This window comes from Onychostoma macrolepis, chromosome 16 (genome assembly GCF_012432095.1).
Source record: "Onychostoma macrolepis isolate SWU-2019 chromosome 16, ASM1243209v1, whole genome shotgun sequence".
NCBI lineage: Eukaryota > Metazoa > Chordata > Actinopteri > Cypriniformes > Cyprinidae > Onychostoma > Onychostoma macrolepis.
Window position 1 is genome coordinate 34,377,209 of NC_081170.1, and position 17,952 is coordinate 34,395,160.

The 17,952-nt window shown below is 40.5% G+C and overlaps 2 protein-coding genes and 1 long non-coding RNA gene across 5 annotated transcripts in view; 2 read left to right on the forward strand and 1 right to left on the reverse strand.

The window, feature by feature from the left end:
• Nucleotides 1-4,672, forward strand: part of LOC131521415 (protein SOGA3) — a 7,428-nt gene extending 2,756 nt beyond the window's left edge. The window contains exons 3-7 of one of the 2 annotated variants that reach the window (XM_058746098.1): nt 346-570; nt 762-920; nt 1,292-1,360; nt 2,172-3,359; nt 4,550-4,672. In XM_058746098.1, the coding sequence (XP_058602081.1) occupies nt 346-570; nt 762-920; nt 1,292-1,360; nt 2,172-3,359; nt 4,550-4,639 (1,731 nt within the window). In that variant the 3' untranslated portion in view covers nt 4,640-4,672. Of the gene's footprint in view, nt 1-345; nt 571-761; nt 921-1,291; nt 1,361-2,171; nt 3,360-4,338; nt 4,467-4,549 lie in introns of those variants that run through there. The other variant, XM_058746097.1, reaches the window with a different exon arrangement.
• Nucleotides 1-17,952, reverse strand: part of LOC131521419 (uncharacterized) — a 31,381-nt gene that overhangs the window by 12,164 nt on the left and 1,265 nt on the right. The gene's annotated exons all lie outside the window — the stretch shown is intronic.
• Nucleotides 4,550-17,387, forward strand: soga3a (SOGA family member 3a). 2 transcript variants are annotated; one of them, XM_058746095.1, is made up of 7 exons: nt 4,550-4,672; nt 7,531-7,698; nt 10,589-10,843; nt 12,645-13,106; nt 13,390-13,469; nt 13,564-15,061; nt 16,672-17,386. In XM_058746095.1, the coding sequence occupies exons 2-7, from the start codon at nt 7,639-7,641 to the stop codon at nt 16,882-16,884; spliced, it is 2,568 nt and encodes an 855-aa protein (XP_058602078.1). In that variant the 5' UTR covers nt 4,550-4,672; nt 7,531-7,638; the 3' UTR covers nt 16,885-17,386. The 2 variants fall into 2 exon arrangements, with proteins under 2 accessions (XP_058602078.1, XP_058602077.1); XM_058746094.1 differs by lacking the exon at nt 4,550-4,672 and adding an exon at nt 6,532-7,425 and having other exon boundaries at nt 16,672-17,387.

Here is a 17,952-nt window from a genome sequence, read left to right on the forward strand (position 1 = left end):
ACTTACAAATGAGGACAATGGAAGCAATCAAAATCAACAAAAGAGCAATGATATGCAAGTGCTATAACAAGTCAGTTACATTTTCATTTTGATCTGAGACAAATATTATAAATGATATCATATATATATATCATATCATAACTATATCATAACTTTTGTTAAACGTGCAGTAAAGGTTTTTTTAAACCAAAATAAATTGGTTGCATTTCTGACAATTGGCTCTGACATTTTAACTAGATTTTAAAATGCTCCACCGTTATTTGTCATTGACCAACATAAAATTATACATATTAAATATAGTTATATAAGCAAACCTGACCGACATGTGAACTTGTGATTTCTTAGCATGAAATTGAAGAAATGCGAGCAGAGATGGATGAAATGAGGGACACGTTCTACGAGGAAGACGCCTGTCAGCTACAGGACATGCGGCGTGAACTGGAGAGAGCCCATAAGAACTGCAGAATCCTTCAGTATCGCCTGCGAAAGGCAGAGAGGAAGAGAATGCGATTTGCAGAAACCGGTGAATTTGACGGGGAACTGCTGAGGAGCCTGGAGCAAGACCTAAAGGTAGAGTCAAATCCTCAAGGTTAACTATAATGCATGTAAATAAATAATGCACGGGTCAGATATAACATTCTTCACTTTGCTGCCAGACCGTACAAACTAGTGTCAAAAAACCACAGTCACAAAATAACAATGGATGAGACAGTGACAGTAAAAAGACAACAACATCTCTACAATGTTCATTCCTCCACCAGGTGGCCAAGGATGTGTCTGTGCGTCTGCACAACGAACTGGAGAATGTGGAGGAGAAGCGAACGAGAACAGAAGACGAGAATGAAAGACTGCGGCAACAGCTGATTGAAGTGGAGGTGACCAAACAGGCTTTACAGAATGAGCTGGAGAAGACCAAAGAGGTGAGAGTGTACAGATGTCAAACTAAGCCATCTTCAGTGCACTGTGAGAACAAATGGTATTGAATGAACCTTTTTAAACTAAATTGCTATAATTAACATTACAAATACTGATTACTGAATGAAGTATGAAATTTTTAAGCAGAAAGACTTGACATAGTATTTTCTTGTAAAACATATTCGTTGTTTTGTTTACAACTTCAAAAAAACTATTTTGTACGGTTTGTCTCTGTATACTCATGTAACATACGCACAGACACATCAAGCATCATTTGTTTTGAGAATACGGATACTTTCTGTATAAATAATGAAGTTCCATCATTTTTATTTCCAATATATTGCAAATTATGAACATGCAATCATATTTCTGTCAGCTCTCTCTGAAACGAAGAGGAAAAGATGTCCAGAAATCAGAGAAGAGGACTCCACAAACCCCATCAGAGGTAAGAGCAATGCTGTTTGCACCCAGAGCCTTTCTGTAGCACAGACAGCAGAGCATGGTGCTGTAGCATCGCCAAGGTCACGGGTTTGATTCCCAGGGAATGCAAGGACTGACAACATGTGTACCTTGAACAGTGATGCCAGACTAGGTCGATGATTTCCAGCCCAAAACGTTCACTGCCAAGATAATGTGATAGAATTCTAGTGCCATGCCAGCCAAGGTTTATAATGACCACTTTAACTTAATAGGAAAATGTGATCGGAATAAGCAACATAATTAGTTCAATAAGCTAACTTTTTGGGTCACCTGGGCTGGGCTTGCCTATTTGTATTTTAATAAAAAAAAAACCCAAAGTTATATTTTTGGCATCTGTAAAGGCTCTTTCACACTAAAAGTGAAATGAATAAGCCTCAGGATGAAGGAAGTGCCTCTGCCTCTCAACATGGAGACGGGAGAGGTGTCGTTGAATAAACTGGAAAACAAAGTAACTGGAGTTACTTATTTGAAGAAGCAACTCCGATATTTTCTTGTAAATTTAAAAGTAATGCGATACTTTACTAGTTACCTGGAAAAGTAATCTGATTACGTAACTCGCGTTACTTGTAATACATTACCCTCAAATCCCACCAAACTGATCCCAGACCAGCCCAAATTTTGTCCACCCATCCAAAGCAAAACTGTCCATTTGGGTGGGAATCCTCCCAATCTGGCAACGCTGACCTTGAATGCAACGTACCTTGGTTTGCATCAACACGTGGACAATTTGAAAGTAAATTAAACACCATTTAAAAACCATTTGTTTTCTTCCATAGGAGGAAAATGAAGATCTGAAATGCCAGTTGGCCTTCATCAAAGAGGAGGCTATCTTAATGCGGAAGAAAATGGCTAAGATAGACAAAGAGAAGGACCGTCTAGAGCAGGAGCTGCAGAAGTACCGCTCCTTTTACGGTGATGTAGACAGTCCTCTCCCCAAAGGCGAGGCTGGAGGTCCTCCAACCACCAGAGAGTCCGAGCTGAAGCTGCGTCTGCGGCTGGTGGAAGAAGAAGCCAATATATTAGGCCGCAAAATCGTGGAGCTGGAAGTGGAAAACCGCGGGCTGAAGGCAGAGCTGGACGATATGCGTGGGGATGAGCTGTCTGGAGGGACGATGGACCCCTCGTCCAGAGAGCAGAGCGAGGCGCTCTCCGAACTTCGGCAGCAGTTGCAGTTGGTGGAGGACGAGGCTGAGCTTCTGCGCCGCAATTTGGCTGACGTGGAAGAGCAGAATAAGAAGATGACTAGCGAGCTCAACAAGCTCAAATACAAGGCCGGGTCGCACGAGGGATCGCGCTTTAGCAGCGGAGCAGTCGATGGAGCGAAATTTGAAGCCCTGCAGGAAGAGCTCAAAGCCGCTAGGCTGCAGATCAACGAACTGAGCGGGAAAGTGATGCAGCTGCAGTATGAAAACCGTGTGCTGCTGTCCAACATGCAGCGCTACGATCTGGCCTCGCATCTCGGCATCCGCAGCAGCCCGAGAGACAGCGACGCAGAGAGCGACTGCGGCCGCAGGGAAAGCGACGACGACTGCTCTCGCCTCACGCCGCATCGCAAACGTGAGGGTCCCGTCGGCGGAGAAAGCGACTCCGACGAAGTCCTCAACATCCGGTGCCTGACTCCCACTCGCTCCCTTTACACCCCGGAGGGACGCTTTTTATCGAGAGGTTTCAAAGACCGCCAGCAGATGATTGATATCCGCATGGAGGCCGAGAGGTTGAGCAGGACCATCGACAGACTCATCGCTGATACCAGCACCATCATCGCGGAGGCTCGTGTTTACGCCACCAACGGAGAGCTGTTTGGAAGAATGGATGAGGATGACGAGGGCGGTCGGATACGAGAGCACGAGCTGCTCTACCGCATCAATGCTCAGATGAAAGCCTTCAGGAAGGAGCTGCAGAACTTCATTGACCGCCTGGAAGTCCCAAAACCAGAAGACCGAGAAACTGAAGAGCCTCTGTCTGTAAGTGCAAATACACGTGAGACTTGCCCAAGTCTGTTTAAAGGAATATTTGGCCTGAAATATTTAACCTTTCAATCATTATTTAATAATTCTCATATCATTCTGGCCCTATTTTGAAGAATAGTACTACAGGTTTAATATTCATCGCATTACAGTCACACTAAATGACTAATTTGAGTATTCACATTCATTTTCAGGTAATTTTGAGAACAGACTGAATTTAAGTAGTTTATATTCACTGCAAATCTTTGCATTCTGCCATGAAATGAAATATAGCATCAGGTTTGACCTCGATGATATTGTTTGCATGATGTTTGCAGATGTTATTGACATTGAATATGGCAGTTTGATTTGACAGCTAAGGTGGAGAACAGAATTTTTAGAAAATAATGGCTTCAGTTTTGGTCTGTTTGTCAGACAAGGCCATATGACTAAAAAAAAAGGCTTGGTATAAAATGCATGATTAAAAAAACGGCATAAACATTTGTTAACTCTTAACATAAATATAAATAAATAAATAAAACCAGCAGTTAAACTTTAGTTTGGGGACCAATTCTCACTATTAACTATGATTTTTGCCTCAATAAGATCCTAATTAGCTAATTATTAATAGTTAGTGTGGTAGTTGTTAAGTTTAAGAATGGGGATTAAGGGATCTAAAATATGGTCATGCAGAATAAGCCATTAATATGTGCTTTATAAGTACTAATTAACAGCTAATATGCATGCTAATAAGTGACTAGTTAATAGTGAGAATTGGTCCCTAAACTAAAGTGTTACCAAAACAGCATATGGGTTTGGACTTCTTGTAATTCTGGGTTGGACTTTTCCTTTAATTTGGTATGGTTTGTTGCTTGGATAAATGTGATATTTTCTAATCTTGAACATATGCAATGAATATTTCACTGTTCTGCTTCTCTTTAGACTCACTGTTCCTCTCTCTCTTATATTTCCTCCTCCATTTCTAAAATCAACCCAGATGTTTCAGCCTATTATTTTGCTTATTCTCATCCTTGTCTTATTTTCATCTTTATCGTACGCCACTATTTTCAAACTAGTCTTTCTTTTCACTCTTTTCTTTGTTCTGTAAACTTTCATTTTTAATTTATGCTACAGTTTTGTTGCTTTCTTCCTTTTCTTTTTTTTCTGCTTTCTTAATTTATCATATTGATTTTGGACATGTCATCAAGGTTACGCACGGTACAGGAAGTGGTCATCATTTCAGGCACAGAATACAGTCACTCAACCAAACACAAGCTTCCATTCAAAAACAGCGATGACAGCTGCGCTTCACTGATTGCATAGTATATTTGGTGAGTATTTTTTTGTATTTCATTAATGTGTTACAATTAATGCAGTTTAAATTATGCTTTTGCATTACGTCCTAATTATCTGATTATTTATACAGCACATGAAAACTTCTTTGCTCCAACATTTTATTGACTGTAAAACATGTTTTGCAAACAATAATAACACAATTTGTACATTAGTAAAAAAAAAATTGATGTTTGCAGCATGTTATCCTATTTATATTCTCCCTTTTCCCTCAAGAACCCAGTTGACCATGTGGTTATTTGGAGATTAAAAAAGTTCTTGATGTTGCATTTTAGGTGATGAGTGTATTGGTGATAAGTATAATCTGTTAACAGAGGACAAAGTGAAGCCCTTCTCTGACGCTCCAGTGCTTAGATGATTTTCTAAAGAACCATATAACCGTCTGACATCAGGATGAAAATCCCATTTGATACCTTTTGCACTTTCAAAATAAAGAATGTGTGATGTATATATCAAAATCTGTTTTAAATGTTGATGATCTGTTTTACACTGAAAACTGTGAATATTGGCAGCTGTTTTATTTTCTTCTTTTGTACTCATTGCGACCCTCAGAAATTAACACTAGTTTGTGCACTACTGCAAAATGTAGTGAAAAGTGTAAAATACACTCTTAAAGGCGGATATGTGCAGTTTTTATTTTTAGGATCTTTTCTACCTGACCTAACCTTTGAAATTTACATTTTAAAGTAAAGCAAAGTCGATCGCCACCGTATGTTGATGAACTTGGCTAAAATGCTACTTGTTAATTTTGATTAGAAACAAATGTAAAAATATACTGAACATGGAGTGTAATATTACTGTTTTAAAAAATATTTAATTTAACTAAAATATGGATGGATAACTGTTTTCAGTCATCAAACTGTTTGACAAGAAAGTGTGAAGTTGTCACATTCTCTCTGTGATTAGTTCCTTTCAGTTTCCTTTGTTTCTAAGTAGGTTCTCATTTTTAGGTTACACTAGTCCACATTCTACTTAGTAACTTTGCAGCTACATGTCTACTAACTCTCAGAGTAGACTGTTAGGGTAGGTTTAGTAGAATAAGTTGACATACTTGAAACGTTTCTCATAGTATGTTGTGGACCCATCAAAATAAAGTGTTAGAAGATATTAAGCAGACAGTCTACAACAGTTTTTTTTCAACTGCTTACACGCTAAATCTTTACTTGTCACAGATTTTCTGAAAGCTGACACCAAATCTGCAAAACCATACACTAATTCTCAGCATTTGAATTTCATAAAACACTTCTTGCAAAACACAACACACAATTCTCTATGCAACACACAAAAATCTAACAGGAATTAATATTATGGTGTTTGCAAATGTTTGCTTTTGAGATGTGTTTGTGATATTTTGAATGCAGTGTTTCATTTTGCAAGAGATGTGAAGCATTTTGTTCGTGCAATTCCTGGATTTGTGTGTAAAGTTTAAAAAAAAAAAAAAAAAAAAAAGTGAAAGTTTTGAAAATGTGTGTAAGCAGTTGGAAAAAATTAATACTCCAGTGACTGCTAGTTGACATGTAGTTGTAAAGTTACTTACTGTTAGTAGAAAACCTATCAAAATAAAGTGTTGCCCATTTTTACTATTGTTTTATTACTATTACCATACATTATGGTCATTTTAAAGATTTTTTTAACACACCATAGCCTACTGTAAAATCACTGTAAGGTGTCAATAAGTTAAAGTTGAAGTTTCGATGTGCATAAGACGCTGAACGACCATCCCGATCTCATAAAAGTGCGTATAAATAGTACGCCAAATAAAAACAAAAACTGGTATTGATACGCAAAAATTGACTTTGGCGTGCATATGATGCGCAATGGGTAGGATTAGGGTTGTGGGGTAGATGCGTATCATATGCACGCCAAACTACATTTTTGCGTATCGGTACCACCAGTTTTTGTTTTTATTTGGCGTACTATTTATATGCATTTTCATGAGACCGGGCTCCACAACGACTTGCGTCCAACAGACAGGCCTAGAGACAGAGGTAAAAATACATGTGAACTCTTACATCAGTGAGCTCAGAGTATTTTGAGCTCTTGACTCCGAGTCTATCGGTGTCCTTTTCAGTCTGAAGCAGAGTAAGCTAATGGACAACTTCATTCTGCAGTTCACTAGATTATTTCATTAAGGATAAAATAATGTAGACAATAATGTTGAGAGGACGATACTATTTTCATTGTGAAGTCGGCGCCAGAGAATGACAGGTTGACCTTGTCGTCCTTTATTAACATGGAAGCAACAAATGCGCGCGGCGCAGAGAGCGCAGCCTGGGCTGCGGAGGAGAGGGCAGAGATGGCTGGTTTCGGATAATAATAAGTGTGTGTTATAAAGGGACTGCAACTGCACATAGTTAAAAAGAGGCTGTGATTCGTGTTTCGTTGTGACTGAAAAATGTGGAACGCGTGTGGAAATGGATCGAGCGGGTATGTGAGCAAGGCGCAAGGCTGGGAGTTTGTCCCGTGCTCGCGTCTGGAGAGGGCCGGCAAGAAGCTCCAGAGTCCCGCCAGGGTTCGGTCTTTCCCGAGCAACCTTCTGGAGCTTCCACCTGGACCTTCTGCTGCTGCTGCATCCGATGCGACTGGAGGACAAACTCCGAATCTGGAGCTACAGAGTCCGCACACGCGCACAAAAAAGAAACTCGAGGAATTAAAGAAGCGCTTCGATCAGGAGAAGGAGGAGTGGAGAATGGAGAAGGAAATGCTTTTGAGACAAGTTGCTGATATACAAGTACAAACGGATGCATGCATGCGACATGACTGAGTGGATTTGACCAAACAACGGTGTGCAATGAAATGCCGACGTCTTCTCTCTTATTCTGCGTTGTATTTGCAGGGTGGAGAGAACAGGAGGATATTGTTGGATCTGAAGTGTGTTTTAGAGGAGGTGCAGTCGGGGGTGAAGCGTGAAGAGAGTAAACGGGGTGAGCTGGAGCTGCAGTACATGAAGGATCGATGCGCTTGGGAACTGGAGCGATCAGAGCTGAAAAGTCGCATTACTCAGGTATGAAAATGCACATCTCTTTATGATATATTGATAGCAATTTTACTCCAGTGAGTGTTTCTCAGGGTGGGTTTATTTGTGAAAGTCGGTTTCTGTACGCAGGGTTGACCAAAAACAGCTATTCAACAGATGCACGGTAATTTCCCAGGGTAAAATATACTGTTAATTGAACACAGACTATAGCGAGGCATGTTGTCACACTATGTGGGGTAAGTTGTCACAATGTGAACTTGATGTGAATTTATTTAAGTTAAATAAGTTATGGCATATGCAGTAGAGCTGTTGTGTGAAATAAGAATGAAATTGTATGAATTTTAAGGTAATAAAAATAAAAATCTATTGCATGTTTTATACAATATTTAATGTCTTTCAGGGGGGAAAAAAGAACCATTATGAAGCACAAACCAATTTAAAAAAAAAAAAAAAAACGCAAATAACACATCAACAAAATAACAGCACATAAAAAAATAAATGAGACATGAAAAAAATGAAAAGAAAAATGTTTTTGTTTAAAAATTAAAATGCTAAAAGGACAACAATCTCAGCTGGCATGTTGATAATGCACACAGAGAATGCATGCTTTAATTATTTGTTGGTTTTCAAATACTTGTCATTGAGCATAACTCAGAGATTGCATAGGCTTTGTGTAACACAAACACTATCAAGTACAAATATATCCTGTCAACAGCAGCTTTGTGGGTAAGCGGCCACACAAGACCAGATATTAGATAATATCTACAAGGAATGAAAAAGTAATTTGACATTTCACGGTAAGATGTAGGAGTAATATGTGGAAACTATGTTACCAAACTAAAAATAGCACCCACTTCTGATTAGCTTTCACCTTAGTGCTTTGTCCCTCTCGTATGGAACGCTTTCATTTCTGTTTATGACATCCTTATAAAGACACAGTCCAGATCGTCTTGTGTTCACTATCCACGGTGAGAGAAGATTAGGGTTTCATACATTATGGTATAAGTGTGAACGAGTGACTCAGACACTCCTAATACAGTACAGGCAGCACTGCACATGAGATGAAGAGTAGAGCAGCTTTGAATGGTTGTGTGATGCCGTATCTTGTGATGAACTGCACCTCAGGACATATATTAGACACAAAGCGTTATTAGACAGACGAGACTCCATCATGCTGTGGTCCAAGTTAAACACACTACAAAAGAATAGCCTCATAATGGTGTGCTGCTGTTTAGTGACTCTGCGGACTTCACCGCAGCTGCACTTGTTTGAATTCAGAAAACAATTTGGGTTTAGCCGCACAAATCCACCCAAAGTATTAGTTGGTGCAGAGAACAGAATTCAGAGAGGGGTCAAACTAAACTGTAAAAACTTGTTTTCTTTGCCGTCCACATCCTACCACAGCACATACTTTTGTCCCAGTGGATTTCTTAGGTTCACCGCTAGGCATTCACAGCAGGGTATGTGCCAGCATATTTCTGAGCATATTTTTGATCTTTAAAACAGAGATGAGTTCCTCCAGGGCCCCACCCTTAGGAATGTGAGATGCTAAAGGATTGGTCTTGCTGTCTATTAATAGAGAGCTGTTTTTGTGACATTGTTACCCAGACACAGAGCGCACAGCAACCGCGGTCATTATATTTTAGTCTTAAATCTACAGAAGCACTGGTTACATGGCACATCAGTGTTTCACATGCCCTCTGCTTGTAAACACACGCTGCTAGCGCACCCAGGAGAACGCATAGGTTTAATGACATTGTGCCAGCACATTTTAGTGCTACAGGAGCACACTGTTTATACAGACGCTGCTTCACACTGGTTCGTTGCTATGAGAAGCATAAATAAGATTCACCTATTTTTGTCTTGGCGGTTGCACAGATAGTGGCTCATGCAGGTTTAGTGCGAGCAAGACTTTAAAACATCTCAACTGAGTTCTCAGCTATTTTAAGGTGTCAGATTTTGTTGTGCAGAATAGTGGCATCTTCATATGTTCAGAAGAGATTTTTGATATACACTACCATTAAAGAGATTTTTTAACGTTCTTGAAATATTTCTTGTGCTCAGCAAGGCTGCATTTATTTGATTAAAAATACAGTAAAAGCAGTAATATTGTGAAATATTATTACAATTTAAAAAACTGCTTTCTATGTGAATATATGTTAAAATGTAATTTATTTCTGTGATCAAAGCTGTATTTTCAGCATCATTACTGCAGTCTTCAGTGTCACATGATCTTCAGAAATCATTCTAATATGCTGATTTGCTGCTCAAGGAACATTTCTGATTATTATCAATGTTGAAAACATTCATATTTTTGTGGAAACTGATACATTTTATTTTTCAGGATTCTTTGATGAATAGAAAGGTCAAAAGAACAGCATTTGAAATGGAAAGCTTTCGCAACATTGTTAATGCCTTTACTCTGACTTTTTACCTATTTAATGCTTCCAAGCTAAAAGTATTCTTAAAAAAAAATGCTTTTGAATAGCATTTTAAAAAATTAATAAAACACAACAAGCAAAATTATACGTACTCATTCATGCAGACTATAGGTCTCAATGACATCAACAGCATCTGTCAGCTGCAGAGTTCAATCAAGCTCAGTGACAAATATGGATTTAGTGTCTGCTGTCTAGTGAGCTCTCTTTCCAGGATCATCGGGGGGTCAGCATACCGACGTGGCCTCTCCATTACATACAAAACTCTCGGCACTAGTCTGAGCTGTTTGTGTGAGTAGGCTTATGCTGGGCATCCGATGAGGCCTTGGTGAGGACTCGAGGTCCAGTTCATCCTGTTGGCGATAGGTTTCCCCAAACTCCTCTTTCCTGTTCAAATGCTTGCTTTTCTCTGTACAACTGTCCTATACACCCATTTCCTATTTGGTGGTCAGCAAATCCCTGCCTCTCTTCCCCCACAGTTAGAAGCCCGGGGATGTAGTGTGGTGGTGGAGACTGTGAGGAGTCCAGAACTAGGGGATACTCTGAAACGGGAGAGAGCAGAACAAAAGAAGCTGCTGGCAGACACTCACAGTGCGGCCATGGACCTCCGCTGCAGGCTGGAGAACAGTGAGAAGGGCTGGGTGAAGGAGAAATCTGAGCTGCTGGAACGCTTTGAGGCTGAGAGGAAGGAGTGGGAGAACCAGCTCATGGACATGCAGCAGAGGATTGAGGAGGTGAGTCTGCGGATGTGCGCCACTCCCCACAGCTCAGCTGAGAGAACGGTATCTTGTTTCAATCTGACTCCCTAAGTACTCCTGTTTACTTCCATGATAAATGAACGCTCTGCTCTGCAAGCAAGCCTTGATGGATAATGGTAACACCTAAAATTGGAAGTGGTGAAGTCACATTATATAAACCTTGGAATTGCAAGTGACTGCCAAAGGAAGTTTAGCCCGGTGGTGACTGGCAATCATCAGACAGAAGCTCAGAGCTTCAAGCTAGTGGTGGTGAAAGTCCAAACATGTATGCATTTGGCACATGTTTCATCAAAAGTGCATTTGAGCTATGCATCTTATCAGTATGGGAAATCCTTCAAAATCAAACCAAGAACCAAGGTGTTGCTAGTGCTCTATTCTCTACCATTTTAGCTGCATTTCTTAGGTCTAGTTACAGACCTTTCCATAAACTAATGACGAGTTCACACTCACCGACAGCTTTTGCGAAATCGCTGACAAATGCCCAAAATCTGAGGCAAATCGATGCTCGTTCATGCGAATGACAATCACGCAGTGTGAATTATCAAAGGCGCGATCTGAGAGAATCAGTGAAATATTTGGCATGCTAAATACCTGTCGGCGATTCCAAATCCTGCTGTGTGAAATGAGTTCTGACTGTAAAATACATCGGCGATGACCTACAGCCAATGAGAGAGTAAGATACAGAGCAGCAGGAAGATCAGGGAGGAGTTATAGGCCACAATATCACAATAACCATTTCCTCCTGCATAATCTTTTTTTCTTTTTTGCCCTTTCGCTGCACATCAGTGCACAAACCATTTGTATCGCGAATGTCTTGCAGGCTACCATTTTAATAACATTTCCAGTCTCGTGCGGAAACACTGATCTCACGTGTGAGCTTGCGTTATTTCCTTATCACTTCTGAAGTGCGTTTGGTTGTGAAACGTAGTTTGCGGACCAGACAGAGTTATCGACGATTATTCCTATTGTAAAGTTATGCAGTGTAACCTCCTGTCGCCGATCCATCGTGCAATGCGAACACAGCAGCAACTGAATGCTACCCCAGATAGTCGTGCAGTGTAAAAATAACAGTGATCCGACGACTTGGAAAATCGTGCAGTGTGAACTCGGCATAACCTTTTCCATCCATTCCTTTCCATCCAAGTCTATGTGTAATCCCATAGAGCTTGACTTCTAAATGCTTAGCTCTAGACCAGGGTTCTCCCACTGGCAGGCAGAGTTTAGCTCAAACTCTGATCAAACCAGTAATTTTAGTAACTAGTAACTCTGAACGCCTTGATTAGCTTGCTCACGTGTCTTTGATTAGGCCTGGAGCTAAACTCAACAAGGCAATGGCCCTCTAGGGCTGCATTGAGGGACTGAACCATGACTTAGATTTTTGGTATGTGGTTACATATGCATTTTGGCAGACACTTTTATCCAAAGCGACTTACGCCATATTCATGGTATATATTTGATCATTTCTTGCATTATCTGGAAATTTAACCCACAATATTGGCATTGGGAGGCCATGCTGTACTGCAAGGGGTGTCAAAACCTGCTCCTGTAGGGCCACTGTACTGCAGAATTTTGCTCCAATCCTAATTAAACACACCCAACTAATCAAGGTCTTCAGACTAATTAGAAACATCCAGGCAAGTGTGCTGGAGCTGGCTGGAGCTAAACTCTGCAGGTCGTGTGGCCCTCCAGGAGCGGGATTAAACAACCCTGCTCTTGGTAAGTGACAAGAGTTTTGGAAGATATACCAAGGACTACATAATTGTTTTGTCTTTTCTAGTTGTACAATGAAGTGAGGGCCCACCGTACGGGAAGTTCTCTGAGACCAATTACTGATGGACAAAATGCACTAAGGCTCAGCTCATGTTCTGCCAGCACTTTGTCGAGTGCAGTAACCTATCCCTCAGATGCCCAGAGCAATGAATACTCTGAGGCTCTAACCCAGCAAAGCAATGCCAGCATCGACTCCCAACCAAGTCAACTCAGTCACAACACCAGTGAATCCAGCGATCAGTGCAACAGCGATCAAAGCGAACTGTTAAATCAGCAAGGTGCTGCTGAACAACAGGCCATAGACACTGCAGAGCTGGAAGAGATCCTGGAAAGCTGTTTGAAAAAGAAAATGGGGAACAAGTCCTGCTTCACTGGACAAGATGACCTCCTTAACCCTTTCAAAAGATTTCAGAGCATGGAAATAAGCTGTGAAAGTGGAAAAAAGAAGAACAACACTGCCCTTAATGCGGTGAGACTTTGTTCATACCACTCTAACGGTGATACAAATACTAGGTCATCTCTCATGATTTATTATTATACTCTTGCTATACATTTTTGCCAAACCTCATGAACTATTCCTTAATGGAAACACAAAATCTAGGGAGCTGTAAATCCACTGTACATTTACTTATCATCCATTATATTCCATGTTAGGATGCTGCTATGTGGGGCTAGAGATGTGCTATATTATATTGTGTGGTCTGAGGTCTAAAGTTTGCATCTAAGTCCTCTTATTCATCAACATCTTGTAGGCACTTAAGGAAATTGCTCGTGTGAGTGAAGAACTCTGTAGCTACCAAGATGAAACAAGGAAGTGGCCTGATATTAAGAGGTAAACCTGGCTGCAAACAGGTGCTGCATGCATTACAAATAAATTAGCTGCAGTGCTTCATAATAACATCACTTTGTTTGGTTTTCCTTCTTAGAAGCCGCAGTGAGTCAACATTTTTTTCAAGAGAGCCTGAGTTGGTGGAGAGGGTAAAGGACAATTTGGAAATGGAGGACACAGTTTTGTACTTGAAAAACATGAGTGAAGACCTTAAATCCCTCGATGAGCAATACTGGATGAATTGGGAAGGTTGTAACATGGAATTGCAGCAAAGTGAGGCTAAGCCACAATACAACATAAGACAACAAGCCCCACCCATACCAGCCCGTAGTACATCTTGGTATCTAAGCAGTCCTTCCGTTTCAGAAATAGAGTCCAGTGGTACAGAGCAAGGGTGTCAACGGCCAGGAACCCACCCAGACAGGAAGTACACCAGTCCCGCAATTGTACGAAAATTTGAAGCAATGCTTCAAGAAAATGAGGGGAAAATTCTGACAGACTCTGGGAATGTAGCCTGCACCGTGCCTGTTGATTCCAAGTGCAATATCAGCTGCTGCCAGAGCCGCTGGTCCTGCGATGGAAGTAGATTTGGCAGCAACAGGTCATCCAGATATGTACCTCTTAAGAGATGTCTCTCAAACGTGGACATTTCAGCTGCAGCCTCAGATCGCAGTCTAAACCAAATAGATGAACAAAACAAGGGTGCATGCCATCCCACGAACATGCCTACAGATTCTGTTGCATCGCTAGACTTTATTTCGCCATATCCCAGTGCTACAGTGACTCCCAGAAATGAGAGACTTGAGCAGAAAACGGCAGAGTTCAACCGTACGCTCTTCCAGGCAGGGATGGGTGTTCGGTGTGATGAGGACATTTCCATGAATGTATCCACTGATTCTTCTCACAGTCTACCAGAGGTCATATCAAAGGACACGCTTACAAGCAGTCCATTGAGGTATGTTGAAGACAATCCCAAGGATTTGCTCTCGGATCTTGTGGCACAGTGCCCAAAAGAGGAGGGAAGAAGGAAGGAAGCAAAGGACCTTGTCATTAAGTCTTCGTCTCTGCAGCAGGAACTTAGTCTGAAGCAAGGCATTGAAGTTAAGTCTTTACAGACTTCACCAATTTCAGTTGACCAGCTTGTCCCAAGTGTTGGAGAAAAACGCTTTGAACTGATTGTAAGTCCACCACAACTGCAAACCCAGTTGGAAAGGTCCAGCAAAGTTCTGGACGTTGGTACAGACCAACAGCAAGCAGACAAAAAACCCAAACAGACAAAAAAGGACACGTGTTGCACCAGGTCTCGGATTCTAGATGAAAATCCATGGAAGCCCTCTACGCTAGCGGCCTATCCTCGTCCGATGGAGTCTAGGTCCAACTATGGAGCTGTTGAGAGGATTCTCAAAAATTATGAGGATTTGGAGAGATCTCAGGAGCAGCATCAGCAGTCACAGCCCAGTCCAGGGAAGAAGGAAGACCTCGTGGACCTCTTGGAAATGTTGGATATGCAACATGAGCCCAGATCCAGTCAGAGACTAACACACACACCGCACCACCAGGTCATAGCCCACAAAGAGACACATGTAACAGTGCAGGTCAGTACTGTACACACTCCCGAACATAGACCCACGCCATTCAAGCCACAAAAGCACACACTTTCCCCCGAACTGCAAACATTCAAGTACATGCTAAATGACTCAGCCGGAGAAGTGTATGAGGTGCAAGTGTAGATGACTGCGGTGTATTAAAGGGATAGTTCACCCAAACATGAAAACTTGGGTAGCCATTGAGGTCAGTAGTATTTTCTTCCATACTATGGTTGTCAGTGGCTACCGTCCAGTGGAGGGTGAGTAAATGATGACAGATTTTCATTTTTGGGTGAACTATCACTTTAAATCCCAAAGTATACTTCATTGTTGTACACGTACGCTAGTGTATGCGTAGCGTGTAAAAAGTATGCTCTGGTCTTAAGTAGCATTTTATTCAAGACAAGAGGTCACTTTGTTCCCAATGCATTTGCAAAAATGTTGTGTTGTGAATATATACATGGTTAAAGAGTGCTGGAGCACCTGCAAACTTCTTCAGCTGTGAAATACAGGTAAAAAATGTTGCTGTATAATATAAAAATATTAAGAACACTAATTTTCATTGAAACTTTTAATTTTAGACATAAATTAATAGGTTGTCTCTATGAGTGCTGTACAGTCTTACACACAGTAACTGGTGAATGTGTGTGATCAGAGACTTTTCTCAGTGCTAAGTAACAGTAGCATTAGACATTGCTTAGAAAGATTATAAAAATTTCTTTAATCTACAACTGAAAGTCTTTTCTCAAGTCTGGAAATATTTAGAATTTATTGTTAAAATAGCTCGTTCCCACAAAACCATCTAACCAGAACAATTAAAATTCCTTAAGTTGACTTTCTGTCAGAAAATATTGGCAGATTGCTCAAAGCAAGGAGCCCAGAAGCTTCTTTTTGTTGGATTAAGGCTTGAAATGAAAAGAATTAGTGGCACCAAAGTTTAATTTGCATCTTTCATGTCTAGCTCTTTAGAAAACCTCAATTAACTGTTTTTTTTTATACGAGGCCAAGGTATGTGGTGCAATTACAGAAACATGTAGCGTGGCCAGGAGTCTAGTGAAGCTAGTCCTCTGCACGGACTGCCTGCTTGGTAAATTACACAACAAAATGACTCGAAATGATTGTCAGATGAGTCAGAAAAGCATTAGAGAGATTTAATCAGTTCTTTTTTCACTTAGTTCTAAAATAGAGAACATGTGCAGGAGACAAAAGTTCAACCATTGCCTTTTTTTTTTTTTTTTGGATCGTCATGATTTTTTTCCATGACAATTAGGCACCCCTCCTCAAGTTCTAATAGCTGTATTGCACTTATAAAAATCATCCTGTTGTATCAAATTAAGTTTTATCTACTTCGCAATCTAAATAATATATAGTTTCTTTGCATTATATATACTATAGGTTTGCATCATAGATTGAATTACATAAACGAGAATAATTCAAATTGGGCTTCTCTTTTAGTTGAGTTGAATTTGGATATAAACATTGTGACAGTTCTTGTGATTCATTCACACGCTCTGCGGTAGATCTTTACATGAAAGCACACCGAGCTAATGTACGTTATTGTGCTGTTGACAGGAATATTTAAATCCAGTGAGACTTCATAAAAATATTTGTCTCAACAGCAACGCAAAGAGTCCTCTGTAACTATCAAGAAGAGCTTTTCACGACCTGCGTGTCCGGCAAAGAGACGTTTGCCCTCTCGTTGGGCTAGCCGCTCGTCTGTCTCGTCTGCATCAACTCCCTCACCGCCACCAACAACACCACCACCACCCACAGTCTTCACCCAGAGACAAACACTCACCTACTCCACCTTTCACACAGAGACCATCATCTAAATGGCTGTTAGATTACGTCCAATGCCTTTACAGCTGTACATGTTGCCTGATTACCCGTGTAAAGGCCAACAATGACTGTCCAGTTTTGTTGTTTACATTTTAATAACCATGAACTCAAACTGCCTTTTCATTCTTTTTTTCCTCAAAGACTGGTTTACATGTACATTTCTACCAATGTGACTTGTTTTCTGTTTTCATAAACCAGTTTTAATCTGTCGTCATATTTTATAGCTGCAAATGTAGACCTGTTTTCTGTCCGTGCTTCATATGTGGCCTCGTTCGTGTGTGAGGTCTGATGTCTGATTGAGAATATCTTTTACCAACTTTACCAAAACCATTGACTTGTGTTATTACAGAAACTAACGGACTCTACGCTCAGTTTACGTGCTTATCTGACCTGAGACATATCATTTAGACAACGCCTTCGCAGCCCTTTTTCTTGATAATTAATATCACAAATGAAACTGTATTCAGCATTTATAGAATAAAATATTGACACTCATTTCTAGATGTAGATGTGTTTTATTCATAATCTATTTGGTCTTTTCTTTTCAAAACTGGCGTTTTACAGTGTTACGTTGAAGCAGTGTTTATGATCTTAAGAATCAATGAAGACACAATGGACACTGACAGCAGTAACCCCTGGCTGTAAAATGGTAAACATTTCACCTTATTTCTATGTGATACCATGCAATAACACAGCAAGACAAAACTCTACAACATCTACAATTTTGTAAATAAAAGCAGAAGAATATTTTGGATTAAAGGCACATGCGCTAGCAATACACTAATGAGGACTAAACCTGCTTTTCTGCTAACTTTTTCCCAATAGCCACAAGGGCCCAATGGGCCCCTAAAAACGCCACTTTGAATACAATGTCCAAAGTACAGTTCATTTTACATGCTGAATTTGCTTTGTACCTCACATTACTGGATCTAAATCTCTATTTTAGTCAGCTAGTGTAGACATTTAGACTCCAACCTTGCTGTCTTTAGTTACAGAATTAAGTCAGAAAATGTTTTCGCAGCTGCAGCATCCTGTCAGAAACCCTTAGCCGACGTGCCAGG

Excerpts from the sequence above, each read along its gene's own strand:
- soga3a (XM_058746094.1), top strand. The coding sequence starts at position 7,090 with ATGTGGAACGCGTGTGGAAATGGATCGAGCGGGTATGTGAGCAAGGCG. Across the intron at positions 13,107-13,389 it reads ACAACACTGCCCTTAATGCG|GCACTTAAGGAAATTGCTCG; the intron begins GTGAGACTTTGT and ends AACATCTTGTAG. Across the intron at positions 15,062-16,671 it reads AGACACATGTAACAGTGCAG|CAACGCAAAGAGTCCTCTGT; the intron begins GTCAGTACTGTA and ends TTGTCTCAACAG.